Source organism: Bos javanicus, chromosome 6 (assembly GCF_032452875.1).
Source record: "Bos javanicus breed banteng chromosome 6, ARS-OSU_banteng_1.0, whole genome shotgun sequence".
NCBI classification, from domain to species: domain Eukaryota; kingdom Metazoa; phylum Chordata; class Mammalia; order Artiodactyla; family Bovidae; genus Bos; species Bos javanicus.
The window spans coordinates 114,181,394-114,200,825 of NC_083873.1; the positions used below are offsets into that span (position 1 = coordinate 114,181,394).

A 19,432-nucleotide genomic window follows, 5' to 3' on the forward strand; every position below is an offset into this window, starting at 1 on the left:
CACCACGAGTCTGACAGTCTCTAAGGACGCTGCTACCACTGCTCCTGGCACTTACTAACCGAATAGCTTTGGGAAGAGTCCACTCTGTGGGTATGTGACCCAAGCCATCACAGGAGAATCCATGCTTGGTCTGATGATCTACCGGTCCCATCTTGAAATTCCTGATTCTCTTTGAACAAGGAGCTCCATGCTTGCACCGTGTACGTGGCCTGGCAAATTAGACCCTGAAACTCAGGCTTCATATGGGCTGGCTGTTAGTCCAGTGAATCTATCAGATAATTCCCTTTAACTGAGTTGCCTCTGATTTTGAGGCATCCAGCCTTGTGGGCCCCCAGAACCTCGCTCGGGTACCATATGTTTCCCCAGAATAGTAACCAGTGAAAATACACCATTGAAAATAGTCTGGTTCCCAATTTGGAGGAACAATCTGCCAGCCTCCTCTCTGCACGATGCTAATTGATTTGTTTTCTTTGCTCCAATAATCCTTTCCTTGTCAGCACTTTCTTCTTCCCCCGTCTTTCCTGGCTTGTCCCACTCTGAGGCCAAAAATAGCCCGTGATCCAGATTGCTGGGACTCTGGCCAGAATCACTTCCTCAGGTTCCTTTTCCTTCTGCCTGGGTGACACCATGAACAGGGCCTTAGCTGTAACTGAGGGCTGTCATGGAGAGGCGATCCTGGGCCCAGAGACCTCATTCTGTGTGGGAATGCCAACACCCATCCTCTGGGCTGAATGGCAAGGATGAGGACTGGGCCCTGCCAGGCTGCACAGCCTCCCCTCCTGGAGGGAAAGGCAGACTCACAGAGAGAACCCTAGGAATGTTAGACTGGAGCAAATGAACACATGAGATGCTGGGCAAGGGGCAGAGGAGGGATGAGAAAAACTCTGTTGGAGGGTGTATATCATGGACATCTTCCTGGAGGAGGTGACCTTCGAAATTAGCTGTGCCAGATGAAGAGGTATTGGAGAAGCACTGGAAAAGAAGGAGGATGTCCCATCATAAAAACAGGCTAAACTCATGCTGGGGGCACCCGCAAAGCAGGGACATGAAAAATAAACGAGAAACATTCAGCTTTGTTGAAGTTGCCCAGAATTCCGGGCTCAGAAAATTTCAAAACTTTTCATTTTATCACACATGGATTTTGTGACATTTAAAAAATCTGGAAATCTGATTCTTCATTGCCAGTGGTGAGGTCGAGAGGGTGGGGGGTCTCAGTCCTGCTGTGCGTTCCAGCCAGAGGGAACCGTACAGAGGTGGGAGGAGGACATGAACGGTCTCAGCAGGGACCCCCATCTGCTTGTCTTCGGTCCTGCTGGCCTCTCTGTCTGAGAACCCCCTTCCCCAGGTCTGGATCAAATTTCCGTTCATTCTTCAAAGTTCATCTGGGCGTCGCCTCCTCCCGAAGCCCTGCTTTTGTTCTGCGCTTGGATCTGACCTTCCCTGCTCTGCTCCCGTAAACCCTGGGCAAGCTAAATTCTTGCATGATTTAGGTTAAAACCCTGCGGCTTTTAACCATGGAGGAATGAATGAATGAATGAGCCTTCACTGATGTGTGAAATTTTGAGTGGTGAGCAGGAATAAGTGAATGAGATTATTTATGATTTCTGCTCCCCAGGCAACTTAAATATCCCCAGGGATGTTTTCCACCCAGAGGAGAAGAGCAAGCAAACAGTTCCCTGAGGAGTCACAGAGTGAGCCGGAATTGCTCATTCAAGCAGGCATGTGTGAGCGCCTTCATCCCGCAGGCCTGGGTTGACCCACAGCTCGGGGTCAGGCATGTGCTGAATGCTGGAGGGAGCAAAAGGAGTTAGGTCCCTACCCCTGTGATCAGGGAACACAGAACCTCCCCCACCCCCCGGCTCTTTTTCCCTCAAACCCAGAACCCCAGCATCAGCAAGAGAAAAACAGCAGACAAACCCAAATGGAGACACAATTACAAAATATCCAGCCAGTCCTCCTCAAAACCGCCAAGGTCATCAACAGCAAGGGAAGTCTGAGAAAACGTCACAGCTTAGAGGAGCCCGAGGAGAAGTGGCAACTGAGTGTCACGTGGGAACCTGGCATAGGGACAGAGAAAGACATCAGCGGGAAAACGGATGAAATGCAGTGTGCGGTTTAGACACGACCGATGTATCTATGTTGGGTCCTTATTGTGACAAACCTATAATGTTGATGCCGGCTGTTAATAATAGGAAGCGGGGCATGCGTTGTGTGGGAATGTCCTGTACTATCTTTACAACTTTTCCGTCAATCTAAAACTGTTTGGGACTTCCCTGGCAGTCCAGTGGCTGAGACTTTGCCTTCCAATGTAGGGGCCGCAGTTCAATCCCTGGTTGGGGAGCTAAGATGATCCCGCATGCCTAAAACAGGAGCGATATTGTAACAAGTTCAACACAGACTTTAAAAATGGTCCACATCAAAAAAAAAAAAAACTTCAAAAATATCAAACTATTCTAAACTAAAAAGTTTATTTCAAATTAAAAAAAATCTTCACCCCACCGCTTAAGACTAACCACTATTAATAACCCCCGTGTTTCTTTCTCTTTTTTAAAAACAGAGCTGTAACTGACAAGCAATGTTAGTTTCGGGTGTGCAACATAATAAAATGTGTTCACACTGTGGAATGATAACCACAGCAATTCTAGGCGACGTTGGACACCACACACGGTTACAGAATTCTTCTGTGTGATGAAACTTTTAAGATCTACTCTCTTAGCAACTTTCAAATGTGCAGTAGGGTTTTGTTGGTTATTCTCAGCATGCTGCAGTCCCTCCCCAGGGCTTCTTCGTCTTATAATAGGACATGTGTACCTTTCGACCCCTTCCACCCATTTTGCCTATCCCCAGTTCCCTACCTCTGCTACCACAGTCTCTTCTCTGTATCTATGAGCTTGGTTGTTTTTCTTTGTAGATTCCACATATAAGTGAGATCACACGATATTTGCTTCTCCGTCCGCCTTACTGCACTTAGCATAATGCCCTCCAAGTTCATCCATGTTGTCACAAATGGCAAGTTTCATTCTTTTTTATGGCTGAATAATACTCCTTCCGCCCTGCTTTCTACGCATTTTCCACTGACAAAATTACACTTACTTTTCTATACCTACCATGACAAAGCTATTATATACTTCCTTACAATTTTGTCAACGGGAAATGTACAGAAGCTGAACTTGCTTATAATGTCCTGCTTTTTCGTGTGTGAGTGCATTAGTTCTCTTGTCACTAAACACCATGGACATATCTGTGCACGCTCTCTGGCTCCCCCAACCATTCTGCCACCACCTCCTATTTTTCCTGCATGTAAACCACACCATGAAGAACATCTCAGAGCACGTGTGTCCACCTCTCAGGGATCAGAGTCACCAAGGAATCAGGCTCCATGTGCCTCTGCTTGCTGGGGGATAGAAGGCTTTCTGCTGAAGGTGAATGACCTCACCCAGGAGCCCAGTAAGGCTTCCTTGGAAAGAAAGAACATACTGATGTATCCTTTGTTCACAAGAAACAGGAGTTTTGTGCAGCTCATTGATTTATGCTCCACGTGCTTCGTTGTCTTCCAGAGGCATGTCGGGGTTTGGGAAAGTATTCTGGGGGCGTCTCATTGTACTTTCCCTCCCAGGGAAAGCTGAGCTCATCTTGGGCCAGGCTAGTCCCACCCAGGCTGCCGGCTGCATCCCAGCTAAAACTCCACCCTGTGTGGAATCACCACTGACCCTGGCCCTACCCAGCATGGCTCTGTGACCACAGGAGCCCGCCTCCCCTCAGTCTTCCCACCTGCCAAGCAGAGGGGACAGCGACCCAATGACAGTCGCCACGTGGAATGGTAATACAGGCCGGCTGGTCGCGTTCATATTAGACCTCCATGGTGGGCTCACGGTGTCGGGCACCCGTCATTTCCCATTTTGCAGACAAGGAGACTGAGCCACAGAGGGTACTGGTCACACAGGCATGGAATTTGAGCTGGGTTATCAAAGGTCTGTCTAGTCAAGGCTATGGTTTTTCCAGTGGTCATGTATGGATGTGAGAGTTGGACTGTGAAGAAAGCTGAGTGATGAAGAATTGATGCTTTTGAACTGTGGTGTTGGAGAAGACTCTTGAGAGTCCCTTGGACTGCAAGGAGATCCAACCAGTCCATTCTAAAGGAGATCAGTCTTGGGTGTTCTTTGGAAGGAGTGATGCTAAAGCTGAAACTCCAGTACTTTGGCCACCTCATGCGAAGAGTTGACTCATTGGAAAAGACCCTGATGCTGGGAGGGATTGGGGGCAGGAGGAGAAGGGGATGACAGAGGATGAGATGGCTGGATGGCATCACTGACTCGATGGACATGAGTTTGAGTGAACTCCAGGAGTTGGTGATGGACAGGGAGGCCTGGCGTGCTGCGATTCATGGGGTCGCAAAGAGTCGGACACGACTGAGTGACTGAACTGAACTGAACTGAACTGATCCAAAGACAGAGTGTGTGTGCCCAGCCCCCTGCTCCACCGACACATAGTTCACTCATTCCTCCCCTCATTCATTCCTTCCCTCATTCATTCATTCCTTCCCTCATTCATTCATCCATTCCCTCATTCATTCCCTCCCTCATTCATTCACTCACTCATTCATGCTGCGTGTGGAACGCCCAGGCCCTGCAGGGATGCGGAGGGGAGGGCATCAGTAGTGACCTCCACAGATGTACCCCAGACCTGACAGGGCCCCAGTCCCCGTGCAGGAGGCCTCTTCCATGAAATGGGGTGAGCGTGTTGAGGACAAGTCCCGGGCCCCCAGCAGCCTTGCAGCAGGAGCACCAACCAGCCTGGGGAGGAAGGCCATCCCAGGTGTGCACCGAGGTGGACAGGGACATGGGCAGGGGCGTGGACCTTGCCAGGCAAGGCCAGGCCGCACGTGAGGCTGGGAGGGAGGCAGTCGGGAGGGTCCTAGGACCCCCATACAGGTGTTGGCATCTCCTGGGGCTGTGAAGAGCCATGAAGTTTCTACAAGGTCCGTGCATAGGAATGGCTCTTCTGATGGAGCAGGAGGCGGGGCCACAGTGCTGGGGGGCGGGGGCAGGACCACCTGGCTCCCAGCCCCTCCACCCTGTGTTCCGGTGCTCCTGACTCAGCCTCGGCTGGTCGACCTTCTCTGGCACCAGGCACGTGTGAGTCCCTCCGCAGGGCCCTGTCATTCTGCCGAGTGGCCCCAGGGCCGCCCTGTTCTGACCCTTGGCTGGCCTGTCCTGACCTTTCTGTGACGGGGGGACAATCCTCACACACAGCCCGGCAGGGCTTGTACCTGTGAGAAGAGGAACCTGGAAGGAAGGCAAATGTGAAGGGACCTCCCGGGGTGGGGGCAGGGGGGTGCGCATGGTGGAGGTGCCCCTCGTCCTTTCTGGGGGGCGCCTTGCCATCAGTTTCACGTTGGAGTGGAGTCGAGGCCACTCTAAGATGTATGCATCTCCCGTCATCTCCAGCGTGATCCAATGCTGGGCTTGAGGTCAGGGAGAGAATACAGAAGGTGGGCTCCGACTCCACCCCGAAGCCTCCAGCTAGGACGAGGCAGCCTCCCACACGGCCCCTGCTCCCGGTGCTCTTCACAATAAGCCTCCTCCGGGCCCGCCCCACCCCTTGCCCCAGCCCTTGCAGAGCTCTCACTGGACAAGTCAGTGTCCTGGGGCGGCCGTACACAAACAGGGCTCCGAACCTCAGGAATCTGCCATCCGGGCTCTGCAGGCGGGAAGTCTGGAGTCAGGTGTCGCCTGGGCCGGTTGCCTCTTGGGGCTGCGGGGAGCCCGCTGCAGGCAGTGGCTCCCCAGAGTGCAGATGCCTCTCCTGACCTGTGTCTTTCAGATCATCCTCGTGAGCTCCTCGCTCAGCGACCGGGACCAGAGCCTGTTCCTCAGCGCGGACGAGGGTGCCACCTTCCAAAAGCAGCTCGTCCCCTTCTCCGTGGAGACGCTCATCTTCCACCCCCGGGAGGAGGACAAGGTGCTGGCCTACGCAAAGGAGGGCAAGGTGAGCCGCCCGGGCAGCCCGGAGGGCAGGGAGCCTCCCCATCACCCGGGCCCCGGGAGCCCTGGGCGGCAGGAGGGCTCCGCGGGGCTGGGGCCGGGACCCCATCACCCCCGCTCCCGGGGCTGGGGTCGGGGACCCCTCACCCCCTGCTCCCCGGGGCTGGGGTCGGGGACTCCCTCACCTCCTGCTCCCCGGGGCTGGGGTCGGGGACCCCATCACCCCCTGCTCCCCGGGGCTGGGGTCGGGGACCCCCTCAGCCCCTGCTCCCCGGGGCTGGGGTCGGGGACCCCTCACCCCCTGCTCCCCGGGGCTGGGGTCGGGGACTCCCTCACCCCCTGCTCCCCGGGGCTAGGGTCGGGGACCCCATCACCCCCTGCTCCCCGGGGCTGGGGTCGGGGACCCCCTCAGCCCCTGCTCCCTGGGGCCGAGTGGTCAGGTGCCCCTCAGAAGCTCATGGGTTCAAGTGAGAGCCAGTGGGATGGAGGTGAGGTACAACAGGCTCACAAGATGGTTGATGGACAGTGGATAATTATGAGGACCCTCCACTCTGCCCCCCAGCACACTCCAGCCGTGGGGCCTCCCTCCACTTCCAGAACATTCCACATACCCTCCCACCCCAGGCCCTTCCCTCCTCCTGGAAGCCTCTTCCACCTTCACCAGGAGAGGGAATTGTCTTTCTGACCCCAAACCAGCATCCTCTCCTCTGCGGGCAGTCCAGGGCACCTTCACGGGTGACTGAGGAGTACACGGTGAGGGGCTCTCTCCAGGGCAAGCCTGGGTGCGGTGGGAGACTCCGGGGCTGGGAGGGGCGGGCTGAGGGCCCCTGGAGGAGGGGCCGCCCACCTGGAGGAAAGGCCTGGGTTGGGTTCCTACAGACACCGTAAGGAATGACCACAAACCTGACAGCTTAAAACAACAAAAGTGTATCGGCCAAAGGCCCCAAATCAGTTTCATGAGGCCACAGCCACGGGGTCTGTGGGGTGACTCTCCCCCTGGAGGCTCCCTCGCCTCCACCAGCTTCTGGAATTCTGTGGCTGGTGGCGAGTCACGCTGAGCTTCAAAGGCAGCGTCTTCAACTCTTCCTGTTCCGTCTTCACGTTGCCGTGTGTGAGTGTGTGTGTGAGTTCCCTCTGCCCCACCTGGATAATCCAGACCACCCTTCCCATCTAAGCATCTTCAGTGAATTGACCGCAAAGTCCTTTTTCGGTCCATCAGGTCCCTTTCACAGCTTCCAGGGATTCTGACAGATATTTTGAGGGGGACCTTTTCAGCCTTCCCTGATTGCTCAGTTGGTAAAGAATCTGCCTACAATGCAGGAGACCCTGGTTCCATCCCTGAGTTAGGAAGATCCCCTGGAGAAGGGATAGGCTACCCACTCCAGTATTCTGGCCTGGAGAATCCCATGGACCGTATAGTCCATGGGGTCGCATGGACTAAAGAGTCGGACACGACTGAGAGACTTTCACTTTCACTTTTCAGCCAACCACCTTGCCCGATAGGAGGCCTGGTGCCCCATTGTGGCAAAAGGGCTGAGGAGGAGGCTGGCCCCGGGGAGAGTCACTCAGCCCCGAGAAATTGTGTGTGTGGGCAATTAGAGAACAGGAGTCCTGGTACCCATCCCTCTCCTCCTGTCCTCAGTTTCCTGTGAGCTGAATCCCACCAGAAGCCAGGGAGAAGGGGGCCTGTGGATGCCGCCTACACAGGCCAGCTCCCAGGGTTGGAAAAGGGTGGAAAAGGCAGAGCCCGGGTCTGGAGCAGATGGAAGCTATCTGGGTCAGAAGCTTCCTTGGGTGCCCCCAGACCTGCCTGGGACTCACCATTCCACACTCTTCCAGATTCCAGTGACTGACTCTCTTTCCAAGGATGGGTCACAATGCACAATTAAATACTTGTGTCATTATTTGATTATTGTCTGTACCTTACACACACACTTGAGGTAAGCTCTTTGAGGGTGGGGCTATGCCTGGCCATTTCTTTCACAATTTTATCTCAAGTTCCTGGCTGGAAATATTGAATGAAGAATAGAAGGAAGGGGGATGGATTGGTGGGTGGATGGGTGGATGGATGGGTGGATAGATGGATGGGTGGATGGGTGGATGCCTCAGTGGGCAGATGGGTAGATGGATGGGTGGATGGGTGGCTAGATGGGTGGGTGTGTGGGTAGATGGAAGGTGGATGGATAGGTGGATGGATGGAAGGATGGGTGCATAGGGATGGATGGATGGTGGTAGGTGGAGGGATGGATGGGAGGATGGATAAGTGGTTGGATGGAAGGATGGATGCATGGGGGTGGATGGATGGTGGGTGGGTGGATAGATGGGTGAATGGATAGGTGGGTGGGAGGATGGATGGTGGATGGATGGAAGGATGGATGCATGGGGGTGGATGGATGGTGGTGGGTGGATGGATGGATGGGTGAATGGATAGGTGGGTGGGAGGATGGATGGTGGATGGATGGAAGGATGGATGCATGGGGGTGGATGGATGGTGGGTGGGTGGATGGATGGATGGGTGAATGGATAGGTGGGTGGGAGGATGGATGGTGGATGGATGGATGGGGGTGGATCAGTGGATAGATCAGTGGGCAGATGACTGGATGGATGGGTGGATGGGTGGATGGATGGATGGATCGGTGGGTGGATGGGTGGCTAGATGGGTGGGTGTGTGGGTAGATGGAAGGTGGATGGATAGGTGGATGGATGGAAGGATGGGTGCATAGGGATGGATGGATGGTGGTAGGTGGAGGGATGGATGGGAGGATGGATAAGTGGTTGGATGGAAGGATGGATGCATGGAGGTGGATGGTGGGTGGGTGGGTGGATGGATGGGTGGATGGATAGGTGGGTGGGAGGATGGATGGTGGATGGATGGAAGGATGGATGCATGGGGGTGGATGGATGGTGGGTGGGTGGATGGATGGGTGGATGGATAGGTCGGTGGGAGGATGGATGGTGGATGGATGGAAGGATGGATGCATGGGGTGGATGGATGATATAGATGCATCGATGGCAGCTGGACAAATGAATGAATGGATTTCTACCAGTAGGGACCACCGTGGTCAGGGACCTCCAAATGAAGCTTCCGGTCTGGCCTGAGCCATGGCTGTCTACAGGACCTGGCCTCCTCGGTGGTCCTCAATTTAGTGTGTCTGCTTTGGCCTGGAATATATCACACCCACTCACACACCACTGGGCAAAGCAAGTCTCGTGCCAAGACCTGGTCCTCACTGACTGCCTGAAGTTCGGGATGTCCCTGAAATTCCCTGGCCTGGCGGGCTGCCTCTGCTCCAGGTGCTCTCCTTTGGGACAGCATGTGCTCTGGGGTATTAATAGCGCTACTTAGCTTTCCATGTAATTAGACTAAAGCACAATCACAGGGACTTATTTTCCTGCAGAAATCCACTGCATTGCAATTGGTCTTTAATTTATGGTGCCCTGAAAAATTAATGGAGCTGAAATCTCAGTTATTTTCTTTGGTTCTTTTTGTGACTATCAGGAAAGAATAGGGGGAGAAGACAGGCTTCATTGTGGTTGTAAAGGGAATGAGGAATTTGAGGACATCAATAACAGTGACAGCAGGGCTTTCGGCTTTTTAGGCTTCAGGGGTTAGGAATCTCGCTAACTCCCCAGAAGCCGGATGGCGTGGGCGGACAACGTTGATTTTGATGCCCACAGACCTGGTGTGGAAGGCAGGTGTCTGCTGCTCTAGTGCTGAGTAACACACAGCCCCAGAGCTCCACGGCTCCAGCAGCAAGCATTCTTTCTCATTCCCGGGTCTTAGTCAGCGGGGGTCCTGGCGGGCTTGGCTGGGACTGGCTAGCCGTGGCTCCTGGGCAGGGTTCGGGTCTCTAGTTCAGGAATCAGTGGTTACTTGTGGACATGCTAGTCTCATGACAGAGGAGCAGAGGAAGCCGCACGGGGACCTTCATGTGTCTGCTTATACCTGGAAAACATCACATCCCCTCCCATGGGCAAAGCAAGTCACGTGCCAAAGGCACGTGGACTGCAGGCTGGACATCAGTATCCGGCTCACATGGGGCTTACAAATGTCTACAAAATCAAATGCCTTCCTCTGCTTTCTCCCCGTCCCTCCCCGCTCAGATGCCTGCCGCCTCCTCTAGCAGACAGACCCTCTTCCCCTGCTCAGACTGCCCTAACTCCCTATTTCTAGTTCCCTCCTTTACTGTTTCACTGAGGCTACCCTATTTGGATCCTGGACAGGCTCCCTGGGTGAGATCCAAAGGCAGTGGTTTTTCTTTCAAGGCTCAGCAAATTGCATTAGGCTCCTGGGATCAAAAGGATATCAGAGCTGGACAGCCTGACCCCCATGTCAGCTTGCTAAGGACCCCTGGTATGACACTGACCAATCTGTTTCCTTCCACTTGAGCCTCAGATGCACTCGAAGACAGAGCCCTGGGCACTTAACCTCTAAAACATCAATAGACCCACTCTTATGTTTTATTCTGCTCCTTGTCAAGAACCTCCTCACTTCCCAGCACTGTGAGAAATTGGTCTGAGCATGAGACTGCCTTCCAGAAACTTCAGTTCAGTTCAGTTCAGTCGTGTCCAACTCTTTGCAACCCCATGGACTGCAGCACACCAGGCCTCCCTGTCCATCACCAACTCCCAGAGCTTGTTCAAACTCACCATTCATTCATATGGTGATGCTATCCAACCATCTCATCCTCTGTTGTCCCCTTCTCCTCCCACCTTCAATCTTTCCCAGCATCAGGGTCTTTTCAAATGAGTCAGCTCTTCGTATCAGGTGGCCAAAGTATTGGAGTTTCAGCTTCAACATCAGTCCTTCTAATGAATATTCATGACTGATTTCCTTTAGGATTGACAACTTAGTAGAGGAGAAAAGACACCTTGGCCAATCAGGGAAGCCTGCCTGGAGGAGGGGTTGAACAGGTGCTTAGAGAATGAATCAGGATGTAAGTTTACTTTTTAATAGAACTTCCGAGCAACAAAGATAATCGCACAAGAAAAGAAAGGAAAATGAGCCCCAGTAATCCTCCAGGGGTTGGTGGTGGGGCAGACAAGAACTCTCCTGAGAAGGGATGAGGGGGCTCTGTGGTCAGGAGAACAGCTTTGTAAGCAGTGAGAATCTTATAGCTCTGAGTGTGTTTGTTTTTGCTCTGACCTTTGTGTCTGACGGGGCTCAGGCAGGAAAGAGACCTCACTCTGGATATTTTAGTAGAAAAAGGATTTAAGATTTAGGGCAATTGGGTCCTCTCTAAACTGCCGGGACTCTGGAAGGGGGGCTTCAGACCAGATTCCCAAGGATCCTCCCAGAAGCCTGAGGATCTGGACCATTAGGGGAAGGCGGGGTACCAGGAGCTCTGCTGGGATCACCAAGGTCAAGAACAAGCAGCTGATGCTGGGGTCCAGGCATCGGAAGTCATCACTGCTGCAGCCTACACTGCCTGGGAACGTCCACAGAGCCAGTGATTGGTCCTGCGGCTGCCTCCACCACAAAGGCCCCTCCAGCCCCCAGAACCACGTCCCCATGACCTTGTTGGCCAGCAAAACAGTCACCACGTGATCCAGCAATCCCACTCCCCGGCATATATCCAGAGAACACCATAATTTGAAAAGACACGTGCATCCCAGTGCTCACTACAGCACAGTTTGCAGGAGCCAGGACATAGAAACAGCCTGACTGTCCATCAGCAGAGGAGTGGATGAAGAAGAGGCGGTCCATACGCACAATGGAATATTACTCAGCAGTAAGAGAGAATGACATAATACCATTTGCAAAAACATGGATGGATCTAGAGATTATCATACGAAGTAAGCCTGACAGAGAAAGACAGATACCATATGACAGCACGGACATGTGGAATCTAAAAATAAAGGTGCGGATAAATCTATTTACAAAGCAGAAATAGACCCACAGACATAGAAAAGGAACTTATGGTTACTGAAGGAGGAAGAGTAAATTAGGAGGTTGGGATTAGCACACAGACTCTGCATGCGTGCGTGCAAAGTCGCTTCAGTCGTGTCCGACTCTTTGCGACCCTATAGACTGTAGCCCAGCAGGGCCTCTGTCCATGGAATTCTCCAGGCAAGAATACTGGAGTGGCTTGCCATGCCCATCGCCGTGGGATCTTCCTTACCCCGGGATCAAACCCACACCTCTTACGCTTCCTGCATTGGCAGGCAGGCTCTCTACCACTGGTACCACCTGGGAAGCCTAACATATATGCACATTACTACATACAAAATATACTACATATAAAATAAACAAGAAGCTACCACACAGTGCAGGGGGCCAGCCTCGCATGTGGTAATAACTCATAAGGAAAAGAATCTGAAAAGCAAAGAACATATATATATAAAGCATATATATATATGATTTACTATATATTATTATATACATTGGGCTTCCCTGGTGGCTCAGCTGGTAATGAATCTGCCTGCAATGCGGGAGACCTGGGTTCGATTCCCTGGGTTGGGAAGCTCCCCTGGAGAAGGGAAAGGGAATGTATATAAAAATTATATACATTATTTATAAACAAATTATATATATATATATATAAATTACTGCGCTGTACAGCTGACATGAATATCAAAAGTGTATTTCAATAAATAGATGGCTAAGGCCGCAGGGAACTGATTCCATGGCAAAAGGCCAGGGTGCGTCTGCGTTGCACGAGTGCGTCTGTCTGACCCAGAAGTCTAGCTTCGAGGGAGTCCGAGCAACGTTGGATTTCAGCTTTGCAGCCTTTGCGGCATGACCAGGTACCCTACAGGAAGGGAGAAAAGGATGCTTTGTTCCAACCACACGTCCAACCTGCTGCTGAACGCCGGGTGGAATTGCCGTGCTTCTGAGAATTGCGTGAAACCCCCGGCACATGTGTCTGCGAACGCACCTTCCCTCTGCCCTCCTCCCCCTCCCTCTCCTTTATTTCTCCCTCGACTCCCGCTTGGTTTCATCTTTACGTCAGAGCAGCACGTGCTACCATTCCACTCTGTTTCTTGAAGCATCCGTCGAGAGCAAGCCCGCCTGTCCCCAGGATGCTGCCACGCGGGTTTTAGCTGTGGTAACCAGGACCTCCCTGGCGTGTTTATTCTTGTGTATTCACTGGTATTGGTCTTTTACTCAGCAGAAACATTCTATTTCTGCAGCGACTGTAGTGCACTATGAAATCACCTCCCACGAGAGCAAATTGGAAAGGCTTCATAAAGTTCCGGGCAGGTGTCATAAACACAGAAGCGTCGGCAGCAATGGAAAAAAGCCCACCATCCATTAAGCTGGGGGTTTCATAACCTGCAGCCGGAAACTGACAGCTACCATCTCCTTTTTCATTCACTTAGACTGCCTGAGGATCTGAGCCATGCTCTCTCAATTTGCAGATGGGTAAAGGGAGACTGCCCTCAGGGAGAGGAGTCAGCCTGGGGGTGGGAGAGGAGAGGAGGGCTGTTCCAGGTGGAGGGGACAGCATGTGTGAAGGCCAAGAGGCAAGAGAGAGGAAAGAGATGGACCCAGAAAAGAGCGAGGGTTCAATACAATGGGAGCCTGCTGAGGAAGGTGGAGGGCCTCTGGTTCTAAGTAGCCCAGGGCTGGGAAGCCCTGGAGGGGTAGCTGGTGGGGGCGACCGGCACTGAGCGGGAGACCGCCTAAGACGCAGACTCTCAGCCTCTTCCGGGAAGAAAACCTCGCAGACCGGGCGTTCTCTCCCTGCAGGTGAGAGCAGAGGAGAGAAGCTGAGCAACTCCAAGTTTTGTTTATGAAAGAGGACCAGGCTTCCCTGGTGGCTCCATGGTAAAGAAGCCACTTGCCAATACAGGAGATGCTGAGCAACTCCAAGTTTTGTTTATGAAAAAGGACCAGGCTTCCCTGGTGGCTCCATGGTAAAGAAGCCACTTGCCAATGCAGGAGATGCAGGTTCGATCCCCGGTCGGGGAAAGACCCCACGTGCTGTGAGGACTAAGCCTGTGCACCACACCTGTTGAACTTGTGCTCTAGAGACCAGGAACCAAGACTACGGAGCTCAATGCCACAACTCCTGAAGCCCCTGCACACCAGAACCCGCACTCTGCAGCAAGAGAAGCCCCGGCAATGAGAAGCCCCCGTGTCACAGCGGGACAGTGGCCCCTGCTTGCCGCAACTAAATAAAAGCCCAGGCAGCAATGAAGGCCCAGCACAGCCAAAAACAAATAAATAAAATTATTTTTTAAAATGTACCCAAACTTCAAGACACTTGAAAAATAACTGGAGTAATCAATTAAAAAAAAAAAAAAGGAACAAGTGTTCACGATTGTTGCCAAGGTCACAGCGTGTCCCTCAGACGACCATTCAGAGTGACTCTCTGGAGGCTCTTGGGGATGTTCACGGCGGGGACAGCCACCCTGAAGTGGGGCGTTTTCTCACGAGTCCCCGGGGTTAGGAGGTTTGGAGATGCTCTTGGCAAGGAGGAAGCACTCGTGCAGGAGCTTGTCTGCTTTTCTGCGGCTGTGGGAAAGACAGAAGGGACGTTTTCCAGAAGTTTCTCTCCCAGGCAGTCATGGGATCTGCAGCGTTCAGGGCCACTGTTGGCAAGGGGGCAAAGAGGTCCAGGCACCCAGACTGACAGTGTGGGTGGACCCAGGACGGATCAGGATCGAGGCACCAGGCGGGCATGGGGTGCTGGCTCCTGTGGTCTCCGCCTCGCCCCGGGCAGCTCTGTCCAGGAGAATGGTGGGCTCGACACTCCCCCCAGGGACCCCGAGCCCCACGTCAGCTCATTGTTCCACCTGGCTTCACTCACGAAACCTCAAGTTCAAAGTTGAAAGGATTGGGTCTTTGGAGTCAGTGATTGCAGAACATGAACCCTAAGCGCAGGCCCTGGGTCACTGCGGCAGTCAAGGCCCAAGCCAGCCTGCAGAGGGGGCGCTGCTGTTGCTGCACTGACCAGCCCTCCCTTCCTGCCCCTCCTCCCCAGCGCCCACCCACCAGGAGACCTTAAGGGACGTTCAGGTCCCTCCCACGTGCCTGCACCCAGACACACCGTGCCCAGGACCTCTGCCACACGCCACACCCGCCGTCTCTAGGGTCCTCCCAGCGGCCTGGGGTCAAGAACGGCCGGGTGTGGAGTTCCCACCAGACCTTCTGCCTCTTGGAGACTGGTCTGCAGGGCCTGCCCTCCCCACTCCCCTGACCCGCCTCCACGGGGTGCTCCACGTCCAGGGCACACGGGCCTCTGGGAAGAGGCTCGCTCCTCGGTCATAACCAGACCTCCCTCTCTGCTCCTTCTGCCCTAAAGCTCTACGTGTCGTCTGACCTGGGGAGGAAGTGGACCCTTCTGCAGGAGCGAGCGACCAAAGACCACGTGTTCTGGTGAGCGCGCCCCACGGGACCCGGGGGCCCCCAGCCCTGCCCTCCTCCCCCCGGGGGGGGGCCTCCAGGGCACCCTCTCTGCTCTGCTGGGCGGTGTCAGAAAGCCGAGGGCTGGGGCTCGGTGTTCCCAGGCCACATGTGTGTTTGTTTACACGTGAGTCTCCCTCTCTGGGCCTCCGCTTCCTCGACAGTAGATGGGGGCGCTAATGCCCATGACCCGGGCACAGTACCCACGCTCGGCAGGCCTCCTGCCCCTCGGCAGGTCTGTCCTGCCCCCTCCCTCCTCCCCACCGCCCCTCCCTCCTCCCGTGCCCCCTCCCTCCTCTTCTCTGCCCCTCCCTCCTCCCCTCTGCTCCCTGCCTCCACCCCACTGCCCCCTCCCTCCTCTTCTCTGCCCCCTCCCTCCTCCCATGCCCCCTCCCTCATCCCCTCTGCCTCCTCCCTCCTCTCCTCTGCCTCCCTCCACTGCCTCCCCTGCACCCTCCCTCCTCTCTTGCCCCCTCCCTCCCCCTGGCCTGGTCCTGACTCAGCCCCTGACTAACTGCCGGGCTGTGCAGCCCCAGCCAGCGCCCCGGCCCCCTCCCCATTTCTGTCATCTCTTGGGAGCTGATCAAAATCGGTCTGCGTAGGTAGCTCTCCGGTCTCACTGCCCCAGCAATGGGGCTCCGGTGCTCAGGAAATGCTTGTTGGATGAGAGAGTGAGTGAGGCCCACGGAGGATGAGACTTGGCCGAGGTCCACGGGCAGAGGGAAGGGGAGCTGAGCACGGGGTTCCCGCGGCCTCTAGAGGTGCACAGAGAGACAAGCTCTTTCTACCAAGGTGTGATTCCTGAGTGTGGATGTGTTCGCACACATACACTCGTGTTCTCTGCTTCGCATGTCATTTGGGCCACACACTAACACATGGACTCCCTGCCAGGCCACAATCCTGTTTCCTCGGGACAAACACGTGGAAACAACTCCCTGCCCATCCCCTCTGCCTCTTCAGTGTCTTCATGCCAATCAGGACCAGGAACTAGCTGGCTGACATAGGGCCACAGGCCGCAGAAGGGAAGCCTTGGTCTCTCCCCTGGAGCAATGGCCTGTCGGTGCGCCTTCCACCACATGGCTGCCCTCGCGAGAACTCGGGTCTTCCTCAGAAACTAGGGCACCAGTGTCAGGCCTTGTTATTCCTGTCAACACGGGCTCAAGGAAGTGGGGAGGGGTCAGGAGGTGGGGAAAAGCTGGGGGGAGAGGAGGGGTCAGGAGGTTGGAGGGGTCAGGAGGGGAGGGGTCAGGAGGAGGGGAGGGGCTAGGAGGTAGGAGGGGTTAGGAGAGGGGAGGGGCTAGTAGGTGGGAGGGGTCAGGAGGAGGGAGGGGTCATGAGGAGGGGGAGAGGCCAGGAGGAGGGAGGGATCAGAAGCTGGGAGGGATCAGGAGGAGGTGAGGGGCTAGGAGGTGGGAGGGGTCAGGAGAAGGGCAGGGGCTAGGAGGGGGAGGGGTCAGGGAGGGGCGGTCCCTGAGCTGGTGGCCTGGGAGATAGCAGAGCTGGCAGCTCCCCTGATGCGTCCAGTCCCAGGGAGACCTCTGGGATCACCGAGAGAAGCGGCCCACAGACACTGAAAGCAGAGTTTGTGCTCATTCGGACACGTTGTTATCTCTGGCAAATCAAATGATTTCTTCCCCAGGTTTCTGTCTTTGACCTGACAGCAGGAATTGCCAAAGCCCCATGTTCTAAGACCTTCATGTTTTGAGACTCTTAAGCAAGTGAGCTCATTAGACTGACCTCCTGGGGCCATGGCCAGGGACTGGGAGACCTACTGTGTTTTGGGACCGTGATGACTCTGGCTCATCACCTCCCTGCTAGTCTCTAAATGGCACTGGGACAGAATCGTGAGGGCCTCCCAGCAGCAGCCACGTTGTGAACACTGACCATCCACCAGGCACCGACCATGGGTCCAAGCGCATCATCTTATGAAATCCACACAACAGCCCCGACTGTCCCTCCTTCATGTTACAGAGGGCAAAGTGGAGAGAGGCCAGGGCATGTGTCCTCAGTCACACCGCCCGGAAGCAGCAGCCCCAGGCCATGACTGCTTCTGCTTGTGGCCGGTGGCCAAGCCACTGGCTGCTCTGCCAAGCAGTCTGCTCTCCTGCATTCCCCAGACATTTCCAAGTTGGCCTTGGCACTCCAGCCTGGGTCCACCCATAAAGCCTCAGCCTTCCTCTTCCGTGAGCTCCAGTGCCTGCCAGGTGGGCGGCAAGAGGCAGGGCCTCTATCCTGAGAGGAGGTGAGGGGGTGACCACTGCAGCCCTGGAGGCGGGTGGTGGGCATCTTGAGGGTTCAGCGGAATTGTTTGCATCAGAGCTTTCCTTAGTAACTGTCAACTCCCCAGGCTCCCAGAGCTATGGACTTTTCCAACAGCTTGCTCAGCCACAGGTCTTCTCAAGCAACTGCTGTTTCCAAACAGCAGACCGAGGGCCTTCCCCAGACACCAGCTTTGGGGACCATGACAAACTAGAAGGTCTAGGGGGCAACGCTTGTCCCTTCCCACAGGGAGCCAGGCTCCATCTGAGCTGTGTAAGTGCAGAGGTTCACGTGGTCTTTCAAGACCCACGGTTGAGGGTTTCTAGGGGCAGGGACCTCAGGCTCATCGTGCTCCCAGCCTGTTGCTGGGCCTGGTGTGTGGGCCCGCTGGGAAGTGGCAGGGGAGAGACTCCGGTGGGGAGAGAGAGGGAATAAGAGAGGGAATGAATGGATGAATGAAAAGTGAGATAAATGAATGAGTGCATGAGAAAGTGAATGAGTGAGTGAATGAGTGAGCAAGCCACAGGCCGGGTGTCATTACCCCATTCACAGATGACGGATGGTCAAACTAAACTTCCTCTGCTGAGCCGAGGACCTGTCAGCGCTCCTGGTAGGGAACAATGTCTAACTTTATTCAGAAAAGAGAGGAAAATGTCAGGCAGGAGACCTCCTTCCAAGGAGCTTACAGATGGCCTGTTCAGCAAGCCTAAATCAACACTTCGCCTTGCACTCGAGACTGTCCGGAGGGTCGGCGTGATTGATGCTGGCTCCCACACTGAAACACTCTGACTGCACTTCCCACCACCCAGAGCATCTGTGGATTTCGCATGTCCAGCGGGGACCACCTGGCCCCGGAGGAGACGGAGTGCACAGGGACCCCGGCGCCAAGCCTGCTGGGCATTGGGTTGAGAACTGAGGGGCCAGCTTGAGGCCAGGGGCTGCCAGCAGTGGGAGCTGAGTGCTCTGCGGGGACGTCTCATTGGCCTGGAGGGGCCGTGGGGGTGCCTGTCCACAGCGCTGAGTGGCACCGCTATGACACTCTGATGCAGTGAGACTCTGCGTCAGATTCTCAGCCTGCCCTTCGGCAAAGTAAATGTGCTGCACCAACCAGGTCGGTGTCCGTGAGAGGGTCAGCCAGGGGACACCTTTGGAATGGTCATATCATCTGGAATGCACATTATAACAGATGCAGTCAGCTCATCACACCCACGACCTCCTGGGTGTTCTCACCTAAGAGATGGCTGAAGTAGACAGAAGGTTCTAAAGGGGGTGGACAGGCAGAAGGTGACCATCCGGTTGACACGGGAAACCAGTAAAGTCTGGGAAACACTGAACCGCAGCACGTCACCCCGAAGTGTCCTTTCAGGTGGAAGACCTGCACCTCACCTCCTGGGTGCCCGTGCGGGGCAGGCAGGGGTCGGCACTGGCCTTGTCCACCATGGAGGACGTAGCCCAGGCCCTGTGACGCGTCTTCCTCCCGTTCTCAGCCCTCGTTGAGCACTCTCGTTGAGCCCTCGTTGTCACCAGCCACGGTCCCCGCTGTGCTGCCTGAACCCCCGGTCCAGCTGTGTCTGACTCTTTGCAACCCCATGGACTGTATAGGCCTTGGAATTCTCCAGGCCAGAATACTGGAGTGGGTCGCCTTTCCCTTCTCCAGGGCATCTTCCCAACCCAGGGATTGAACCCAGGTCTCTCGCATTGCAGGCGGATTCTTTACCAGCTGAACCACCAGGGAAGCCCAAGAATACTGGAGTGGGTATCCTATCCCTTCTCCAGCGGATCTTCCCGACCCAGGAATCAAACCAGGGTCTCCTGCATTGCAGGCGGATTCTTTACC

General features: G+C 54.8%; 1 protein-coding gene across 2 annotated transcripts in view; it reads left to right on the forward strand.

The window, feature by feature from the left end:
* The window catches only part of SORCS2 (sortilin related VPS10 domain containing receptor 2), a 493,339-nt gene that overhangs the window by 400,778 nt on the left and 73,129 nt on the right, over positions 1-19,432 (forward strand). For both annotated transcript variants that reach the window (XM_061420930.1, XM_061420932.1), the window contains exons 4-5: positions 5,824-5,988; positions 15,236-15,309. In XM_061420930.1, coding sequence (XP_061276914.1) covers positions 5,824-5,988; positions 15,236-15,309 — 239 coding nt within the window. The remainder of the gene's footprint in view (positions 1-5,823; positions 5,989-15,235; positions 15,310-19,432) is intronic.